The following is a 9,413-nucleotide window of genomic DNA, read 5'->3' as shown; positions in this document are numbered from 1 at the left end:
TGTGGGGGCTGGGGAGATGGCTCAGTAGAATAAGTACTTGCCTGGCAATCACAAGAGCCTGAGTTCAATCCCTGGTTCTGAAAAAAAAAAAAAAAAAAAGACTGGGTGTGGTGGCGCATACCTGTAATCCCAGCTCTTGGGAGGCTATAAACAGGCAGATCACCACAAGTCCAACCTAGTATTGAGACTCTGAACACCCTGTAGACCCTTCCCTAAAATAAAAAATAAAAAAAAATGTAAAAAAAAGGTTGATTGGGTTCTCACATCAGGACATTATCCACATACTAGGTACATTTTCTACAATCTGACTTTATCTTCTAGCTAGACTCAGTGTTTCAGCCTCTTCCATTGTGACCTTTAGACTCCATGCCCAGTCTCTCCTCTTAGCAGCCAGTGCTGACACCTGTCTCTCTGGAGGACACGTTTCCCTGGAAGCCCTCTTTATAAAGCTTTGTCTGTTGGTCTGGTTCACCATACCACAGTGTTTGGAGATGGAAGTGCTGCTCCCCAGTCTGTTCCTTAACAGTTATTATCTTACATATAATACCTGCTATCTTTCCTGTTGCTAGGGTCTTTGAATTCTGGTAATTCACCAAAGGCACTGATAACTGCAGCATCTGGGTCACAATTTCCTTTTTATACTTGCTTTTCTAGACTCCTTTTTTACTTCAAAATTCTTTCAAGTAGGTAGGCATGATGAGATATGCCTGTAGACCCAGGTACTTGAGATGCTGAAATAGGAGGATTGTTTTAGGCCAGGAGTTCCAGACCAGCCTGGACACTATAGCAAGACTCCATCTTAGCCAGGTGTGGTGGTGCATGCCTGTAATCCCAGTACTTAGGAGTCTGGGGCAGGAGGATCGTTGCAAGTTCAAGACCAGCCTGGGCTACAAACTTAGCTCAAGGCCAGCCTGAACTACAAAGCAAGACCTTGTCTCAAAAAAGACTCCATCTTGGGGCCAGGGAGATGGCTCAGTAGAATAAGTGCTTGCTTGGCAAACACATGGGCCTGAGTTCAATCCCTGGTTCCACCAAAAACAAAAACCTCCGTCTTAAAATAAAACAAAATAAAATCTCTCAAAGCAGTCCATGTAATTGTACCTCTCAGCTCCCTAGTCTCACCTCCAAGATCTTCAGCCCACCCTCATGCCCCTCCCTGGCCTTTGTCATTTCCAAAAATAACCTCTCATGATCATCCCTTGGAGTTCCATTTATTTTATTTTATTTTTTTTAAACATTTATTTATTTATTTATTGTGTGTGGCCAGCTCAGCCCACCAGGGGGCGGGGCTGGCTGGCATGTGGTGCCGGGGGATTGAACCATGGTCCCTGTGCTTTCCCAAGCTTGTTCCAAGTAGGTGCTTTAGACCACTGAGCCATCTCACCAGCTCCCTGGAGTTCCATTTAATTCCTGTATGTATTCCCACTTCACTCCACAGGGCCCTTGGATCAGCTTCAGTATTCACTAGCCCATCCTGCTTGTGTCTACTACCCTTCTGAGCCAGTTCACACCCAGGATCAAACATAATAATTCTCCCTCTACTTTATCGGAACTCCAACACTGAAACATTCCAGCCGTCCAACCGCTTGGGTCCTTGCACCCCATGGTGCAAAGATGCTGGGAGTACAGAGTTGCAGGGAACACTCCACAGTGATGCTTACTGGTATCACTGAGGCAGTACCTCCTACCTGGGAAGGCTTTTGCTCCTTCCCTGTCCAAAACATTAAACAGTGTCTTGAGACTTCTCGGAATGTTGCATGGTGTAGGGTCGGGCATGTTCTACTCACATCTAATTCATAGATGTCAGGCAGCTGCTAAATATTCCATGATGCCCAGTACAACCAAAAATGACCTGACTGCAAATGTCAACAGCATCACCATTCAAAAATTTTGCTTTAGTTCAATCTCTGTAATTCTCAAAAGGGCAGGTGACACAAGGCCTTTGCATTTGCTGTTATTGCCGCCCATAACACCTTCCTAGAGGCTGGCTCATCACTTGTCACTTCCTCGAAAGTGGCCCAGAATTTATTTGAGATTGGAGTCAGACTCATCACAGTACTGTTTCATTTATGTCTTTACTGCCTTTCTCTTCCTTCTAGAAATAAGTTACTCAAGCACAGCATCATTTACCTGTTTTGTTCACTACTGTAAGGTTATGTACAGTCAAGTACTATATGGGGCTTGGCACATAACGGACATTCAGAAAATTTGTGGAACAGTGGATGATGAAAATATTATTTACAATTAATTTAGCACTCATCAAATACTCACTGGTGATAAAAATCTAGACACAAGCTGAGTTGTAGTGGTGTTGATCTGCCATCTTAGCAGATTACAAGTTCACGGTCAGCCTGGGAAACTTAGAGACTACATAAGACTCTGTCTGAAAAAGAAAAAAGAAAGAAAGAAAGAATCAGAAAAAAAAATACAGAGTTCTGAGGACACTGAGTGGTGATCTGATTCATTCTGGGGTGGGGCAGCCAGGCCAGGTTTCCTGGCAGTGAAACTGATAGCTAAAGGAAGAGTCAGTTAGCTAGAGGAAGGTGGTTGGGATGGTGGAGAAGGGCATGCAGGTTTAGAGAACAGAACATAGTGTTCAAAGGTGGGTATGAAATATGTGTCAGGAACACAGAGAAGGCCAGTGTGCCTGAGGCAGCGTTTGGCAAAGGTGGTATGGTATCTACCAGAAAGGAGCACAGAGCTCTGTAATCCCAGCCCACAGGAGCGCCGTCATAAATTTCAGGCCAGGCTGGGCTACATAAGCAAGTTCAAGGTCAGCCTGTACTACACAGGGAGATCCTGTCTCAAAAAAACACAAACAGGATCAGCCAGATAGCTCAGCCGATTAAAGCACCTGCTTAGGCAGACACAGAGAGTGGGGTTTGATCCCCAGCATGCTGAAACTGGGTGCGGTGGTGCGCCCCTGTAATCCCAGCTCTTGAGAGGCTGAAAATGGGGATCATTAAGAATCTGATCTGTGTAGTAAGACCCTGTACTAAATACAAACAAACAAAATGATATGTGGACTTTAGAGCTACTAGTCACTCTTAAAAAAAAAAAAAAAAAGCAGCTCACCATTAATCAATAAACATGAATAACAAAGTGTTTGTGGAGGTCTGCATTTTATACAAAAGCAGATTAGTTTAACATGAAGAGCCCCTTTATGCTTATTGACTCTATGGAAGAAAGATTAAGAAGAAATGTTTGAGAGAGAAGCACATAGATGGGAAATATGAGGGAACTCAGGTAAAACATGGGAAGTGGAAAACTGAATGAGGCCAAAGTGAAACCTCCCCAGGTGTGGGGAGGCTGGAGAGGAAGACTGGGAGGAAATGGTGAGAAATAGAGTTGGGGGAGGTGACAGAAAGATTAAAAAGATAGATTAACAGTGTTGTCAGCCCCTAAGGGGATGGAGGTAGAAGACCACGGAAGACTAAAAGGGAACAAAGTAGAAAGCTTCAAAATGGAAAGGGCAGGGCCGGGGAGATGGTTCAGATGAATAAGCACTTCCCTGGCAAGCACAAGGACCTGAGTTCAATCCCTGGTTCTGCAAAAAAAAAAAAAAAAAAAAAGATCTAAAAAAAAGGGGCCGGGGAGATGGCTCAGTAGGATAAGCGCTTGACTGACAAACGCAAGAATCTGAGTTCAATCCCCAGTTCCGCAAAATAAATAAATAAATAAATAAATAAATAAATAAATAAAAATGGAAAGGGCAGGCAGTGGGAGATGATCAAAAGGAGGAAAGAACAACTCTTGGAAGAGTTGTTGGACAGAATGATGGGCTAAAGCTTGAGAGAGGTGAGAGAGTCAAGTGGATGTCTTAAGGTGGAATGGAGATCCCCCCTGGAGGGCCAGACCTTAGGGAGGACAGCAGGATTGGAGGATGGAAGAGTGTGCATAGAGGCCCAGCCCAGGCTCCACAAGTGTGTAGCTGAGGGTGAGGTACTCGCCCACTCCTGCTGGCTCTCCTCAGAGGTGCCTTTCTTTACTAGAAGGATCCTTCACATTGAAGGGGCCAGTGAGAGGCCCAGACACTAAGTTGTATTAGAGGTTGGAATGGGGGCAGCAGGACGGTGGAATCCTTGGAGAACAATGCCCAGAAGCCTTATCGGGGCCTGTAACAGGGCAGAGAGGCTGTGAAAGCGAAGGGTGCTGGGGAGGCATCCCTGGGAGTGGAAACTCCAAGCCCCGGCTGCTTCAGAGAATTCACCGGGATTGGGCCAAGGGCCTTGAAGGTGGGGTCGGCTAGGTAGGAAAAGAAGAGCAGAGGGTGGAGGCTAAAGTAGGGCTGGACAAAGAGCACTTGGGGCGGAAACTGGCCGCGGGGGATGGGGGAGTGCCACAGCTCGGGCTCCGGAGCGTCCCAGGCGCACACACGGGGAAGAAGGGAAAGGGTAGCTTGCTGTCAGAGGGAAGTCCAGTTGCTGAGGGTTGACTAGGCTAAAGAGTCCCTATAAGCCTTGGCTTCCTCTCCAGCTGCGGTGAAAGCCTGGCAAGGGAAGGGGGAGTGACCCTGTTGCTCAGGTTTCTTCCTCTTCACCTGGGCAAGGAGGAGTGGGGGCCAGGACTTCCGGTTCAGGTGGGTGTCCCTTCAATGACGTCAGGTCATCTTCGGCTGCCTCTCCGGTCCCACCCTCCCTCCCGCGTTCCCGGTGTCCCTGCGGCGCGTCCCCGACACCCTACATATATACGCAGGTGCGCCGCACCTGTCCGCCCGCACCTGGCGGCTCACTGCCCAGCAGCTTCTTCCGTGCCCTGCCACAGCCTCTTGCCGACAGGCCAGGACACCTCTGAGGACTGTGCCCAAACAGGGTAGCTGGGAGCGCCGGAGAATCGCTTGGCCTTCAGGGACTGCTTTGTCTGGAACCAGTCCTTCGGGCGCAGCCTGTCCTTCTGCTGTGAAACCGTCGCTCCACCGAAGGGGTCGATTTTGTGTTTACTTCGAGTGACAAGATTTGCAGTAGTCACTCAGTCAAAAACTTTTTTGTCCCTTTGAAGAACATAAAACTTCATCTCAACTTTTGTCTTTTGTGGGGCTGCCCCCCCATATTTTGTTTTACTCTAGGGTCGCCTGCTCGGCGTCCCGTCTTTTCTGAGGGCGGAAATGGCCAATTCGGGCCTGCAGCTGCTGGGCTTTTCTCTGGCGGTGCTGGGCTGGGTGGGCCTGGTGGCCAGCACTGCCATCCCGCAGTGGCAGATGAGCTCGTACGCGGGCGACAACATCATCACGGCTCAGGCTATGTACAAGGGGCTGTGGATGGAGTGCGTCACCCAGAGCACCGGGTTGATCAACTGCAAAATGTACGATTCGGTGCTCTCCCTTCCCGGTAAGGCGGCTGGGTCGACGGGGCGGACGCGCCAAGGGCCAAAGTGGCGGACTAGGGTGTGGCAGAGGCCCCTTGGCCGGGCGCCCTGGGTTGCCAAGGAGCAGGAGGAAGTAGAGGCGGTTCGGAGGGCAGTGGGGCCGGGCGGGAGCTCAGCGGGGTCAGGGGGCTGCACGTGGGCCCCGACGGAGGCTGCCTGCCACACCTCTTCCACGGCTAGGGTCGTCTCCCCCACTGCCTTGAGCAAAAGGGGGCACCAGGCACCGCTGGGCCGAGGGCAGAGGTGCCGTAGGGTTGCCAAAATGGGCCACCGCCTGCGGCCTTTAATCTTATCTATTGATAAGTTGAAGCCGCAAACCCTGTGGCCTGGCTAGCGGGCCAGGCTGGGCCACTCGCTGCAATGTGTGGCCTGGAGAGGCTATGGCGCCCACCTGCACCTTTTTTGCTACCCGCATTCACCCTTCCCCCTACCAGGAGCAGTTTCATCGAAACCCTGGCGCCCCGGGCGGGTTCTTGAGAGGGCGGGGCCGGAGCGGGAAGGCCGCCTAGGCGCCGGAGGCAGGAACCTGTTGCTCCCAGCAGACCTAGGACCCAGCACAAGCCCCAGGCCCAGGGGTTGGGGGGCGCCTGGAGTCACCTGAGAGCCACCTGCACTTCCATTAGTGACGCCAATGTTTCTCCTTCGCAGCGACAATACAAGCCACTCGAGCCTTAATGGTGGTGTCCCTAGTCCTGGGCTTCCTAGCCATGCTAGCATCCACCGTGGGGATGAAGTGCACTCGCTGTGGTGGAGATGACAAAGTGAAGAAGGCCCGAATAGCCATGACTGGAGGCATCATTTTCATTGTGGGAGGTGAGTGACACCAGAGCTGTTTCTATCCAGGAGGTGGGTAAAGTGTTAGTACTCACAGTAACAGTATGGGAATCCTTATTCCTCACCAGGTCTCGCCTCCTTGGTAGCATGCGCCTGGTGTACTCATCAGATTGTCACAGACTTTTATAACGCTTACACTCCTGTGAATGCTAAGTAAGTCTGGGAGACAAGTGATCTAAAGTCCTGGGGTGGGGAGGATGATTAAGGCTGGACAGGACTCTGAATCCTGATCCCTTTTCTCCACAGGTACGAGTTTGGTTCCGCCATCTTTATTGGCTGGGCAGGGTCTGCTCTGACCATCCTGGGGGGCGCACTGCTCTCTTGCTCCTGTCCTGTGCGAGAGAGCAAAGCTTCCTACCGTGCTCCCCAGTCCTATCCCAAGTCTGCTTCTGCGAAAGAGTATGTGTGAACCGGTGCCCATACTCTGGCCTGACAGGCTGCGGGTGTGCCCAGCTTGCCTCTAGAATATGGGGGAGAGGGCTCACTCTTGGGCAGGGAGTGGGACAGAGGCCTTCTGGTCAGTCCACCCCTGCACACCATGTATAGCTCTGAAGGGGTAGGGTGCGGGGGGGGGGGACGGACAAAAAGGGCATGCTTTTTGTACAGAAATAAAAAACAAGTTTTGGAAAAGAGGCTTTTTCTTTGTCTTCTGGATTTGTTTTCCTGCCCAAATCTTAAAGGGACGTGGAACCTAAAGTGCATCTACTTCAATTATAAAAATCTAAACCAAACCCCCACCAGCTTGAAGGCACCAGTGTTGTGCCAGGCTGTTCCAGCCCATTTTATTAGGCCTGATACTTATACCCTAGACTCAAAAGAATCAGGTAGTTGCCCCCACCTCATTCTTGTTTAGTTACCAGTTTGTCTTAAAATTTTTAAAAATGTTTATTTAGTACAGGGTCTTGCTATGCAGTTGACTTGCAAGGATCCTCCTGTCTCAGCCTCCCCAGCACTGGGACTACAGGTGTGTGCCACCATGTTCTGGGGCCAGTATGGCATGCAGTTCTGGTGATAAATCCTGGGTCCTTGTGTTTGCCAGGCAGGCACTTAAGACCATGGAGCTATCTCCCTGGCCCCAAAGTTTGTTTTAATAATAAAAATTATTAAGAAAGGGCTACTGTTCTCTTGCCTTATTTTAGGCCCTCATTCTACTTTCTGCAGTGATCAGCAGCTATTCCCTGAATGGCAGGGAGTGGGTGGGGGACAGGGTAAGGCCAATGAAAGCAGGATGATGGTTCTGGGTGCCACTCCCCCCAAATGCAGTCCAGTTAGATTTGACTCAGATATCCAAGTCATCATCTGGGTCTTCAGGGTCCAGGTCGTCATAAGCATCTGGCTCATACAAGATGCGGCTGGAAGCCTGGCCTGGCTCAGAGCGCAACAGAGCTTGTTGTCTGAGGAGGGAAGAATTGGTGCTGTGAGGGTGGGTAACAAATCAAGTCTAGATAGCCCCTTCCAGGTGACTGTCACTCAGCCAAACTCCTAAACCTGTCAATTTCATGGTCAAAGCCCATCTCTCACCGCCCATTATTTGTCAGGGTTGATGCACCACCACCCAGGGGCAGGTGATCAGATACAGCTCTAACAACATTCTGAAGTCCTTAGTAGCTTGAGGACAAGGATTCTGCTGCAGGGTTGCCTCACCTACCCACACACCGAGCAGAGCTACAGCTTTGGCCACACCCATATAACTTCCGGTCCTAGCACTGTTTCCTGAAGAAAGGCTACCTCCCCAGGTGGTGGTCTGGCACAGCACAGGCTCAAATTACTCCGGGAACAACCATGCAGCTGGAACCCACAGTCTAGTGAATATAGATGACAGAAAGGCCCTCTGCCTTTGTGGTAGGTATGGGTAGGAAGGGAGCCATTCTCTGGACTTATCTCTGGAGGTGGACTTCAGCCCCTATAAAGTCTGAAAGATTAATCAATAACCTGTCATAACCCCACCTCTTTGTGGCCCAGACACTGGTCTCTACTCATGGATTCAGGATACTAAATTCCAATCTTACTTTTCAGAGCTAAACTGGAAAGGCAGAGTCAGGCTATCTCTTGCTTCTCTTTCTTTCTCAGACAAGCGAAGATTGAAGGTCAAATGAGCTGTGGGGTCCACCTGTAGGTACAAAGAATGCTGCTATTGGACCCCATCCGTGGAGTCTCTGACCCTGCCCCCAGCCTCTGCAGTTTTTATTCTCCTTTTGTCAGATCCCAAGTTCCCTTGTTCTGGCCCTGCCATTAGATACCATGAAAGTGTGAGGATCTGGGTGGGGCTGGGACTGTAGGGGAGATCCTTGGAGATCCAGGCTGAAGTCAGGAAGGATGGAAAACTGCTGAGTCTGGGGAGAAGAAAGAAGAATTAAAAAATATTTTCTTGGGGCTGGTGAGATGGCTCAGTGGTCTAAAGCACCTACTTAGAACAAGCTTAACAAAGCACAGGGGCCATGGTTCAATCCCCCAGCACCACATGGAGGCCAGCCCTGCCCCCTGGTGGGCTGATCTGCCCCCCCCACAAATAAAATAAAATAAAAAAAACTTTAAAAAAAATATATTTTCTCATCTCTGTGTGTGTGTTCTGAGACAGGGCTTGCTCTGTAGTTCAGGCTGGCCATGAACTCACAGCAATCTCTTTGCCCCTGCCTCCACAGTGCTGAGATTATAGGCATGCACAACCACACCCAGCCATATTTTCTCAACTTAATGAATAAACTAGAGAATTCAGAATCTCATATCCTCAATTTCTAGTCATCTAAATTGGCTGCTTACAGCATATGCCCTCATTTTTTCTTTTTTTTTGGTACCAGGAGTCAAACATAGGACTTCCTGCCTTCCAGGCAGGTTCTGTGCTGTTGAATTATATTCTTGGGTATGCCCTCAAATTCTAACACCTCTTCTAAGTCTTTCCTTGTGGACCTGTTTCTTTCCTCTAATAACCACCAGTCTTTAAGAAAAATTTCAACTTTCTGGAAGACACAGTATCTTTCAGTGGTTATATTCACAGCTTTTCATCAACAATCCTGAGTTCTGATCCTGGCTATATCACTTTGTAACTTTAGGTAAGTGACTTAAACTTACCTGGGCTTGTTTATAGGTCTGTAAAATGAGATAAATAACAGAAAACACAAGGAAATGGGCCAGAGCCATAGTTTAGTGGCACAGAACATGCACAATGCCTTGTATTCATGGCACCATAAAAATAAAAGCCACATCATTCATATATA

General features: G+C 49.2%; 2 protein-coding genes and 1 pseudogene across 3 annotated transcripts in view; 2 read left to right on the top strand and 1 right to left on the bottom strand.

Annotated features, from left to right (window-relative positions):
* LOC101566713 overlaps nucleotides 1-5,096 on the top strand; it is a 20,758-nt pseudogene extending 15,662 nt beyond the window's left edge. Inside the window, exon 3 of the transcript XR_002822579.1 lies at nucleotides 5,066-5,096. The product of XR_002822579.1 is annotated as a dual specificity mitogen-activated protein kinase kinase 4 pseudogene (transcript). The remainder of the gene's footprint in view (nucleotides 1-5,065) is intronic.
* Cldn7 (claudin 7) lies at nucleotides 4,642-6,775 on the top strand. The gene is made up of 4 exons (XM_004638386.2): nucleotides 4,642-5,327; nucleotides 6,013-6,177; nucleotides 6,267-6,351; nucleotides 6,445-6,775. Exons 1-4 carry the CDS (start codon nucleotides 5,105-5,107, stop codon nucleotides 6,605-6,607), a joined length of 636 nt encoding a protein of 211 aa, XP_004638443.1. The 5' UTR covers nucleotides 4,642-5,104; the 3' UTR covers nucleotides 6,608-6,775.
* A 602-nt stretch (nucleotides 6,776-7,377) lies between these two features.
* Nucleotides 7,378-9,413, bottom strand: part of Elp5 (elongator acetyltransferase complex subunit 5) — a 6,982-nt gene continuing 4,946 nt past the window's right edge. Inside the window, exons 6-9 of the mRNA XM_023723420.1 lie at nucleotides 8,741-8,758; nucleotides 8,439-8,558; nucleotides 8,208-8,308; nucleotides 7,378-7,592 (exon numbers count right to left, since the gene is read on the bottom strand). Of these exons, the coding sequence (XP_023579188.1) occupies nucleotides 7,478-7,592; nucleotides 8,208-8,308; nucleotides 8,439-8,558; nucleotides 8,741-8,758 (354 nt within the window). The 3' untranslated portion in view covers nucleotides 7,378-7,477. The remainder of the gene's footprint in view (nucleotides 7,593-8,207; nucleotides 8,309-8,438; nucleotides 8,559-8,740; nucleotides 8,759-9,413) is intronic.

Source organism: Octodon degus, unplaced genomic scaffold (assembly GCF_000260255.1).
Source record: "Octodon degus isolate 3935 unplaced genomic scaffold, OctDeg1.0 scaffold00098, whole genome shotgun sequence".
NCBI classification, from domain to species: Eukaryota; Metazoa; Chordata; class Mammalia; order Rodentia; family Octodontidae; genus Octodon; species Octodon degus.
This window is presented reverse-complemented; position numbering and strand designations above follow the sequence as displayed.

What these genes read in the sequence shown, in the direction of transcription:
- Cldn7 (XM_004638386.2), top strand. Translation starts at nt 5,105, where the DNA reads ATGGCCAATTCGGGCCTGCAGCTGCTGGGCTTTTCTCTGGCGGTGCTG. An exon ending in TTCGGTGCTCTCCCTTCCCG is followed by an intron (nt 5,328 to 6,012) that starts GTAAGGCGGCTG and finishes TCTCCTTCGCAG; the next exon opens with CGACAATACAAGCCACTCGA. An exon ending in TACACTCCTGTGAATGCTAA is followed by an intron (nt 6,352 to 6,444) that starts GTAAGTCTGGGA and finishes TTTTCTCCACAG; the next exon opens with GTACGAGTTTGGTTCCGCCA.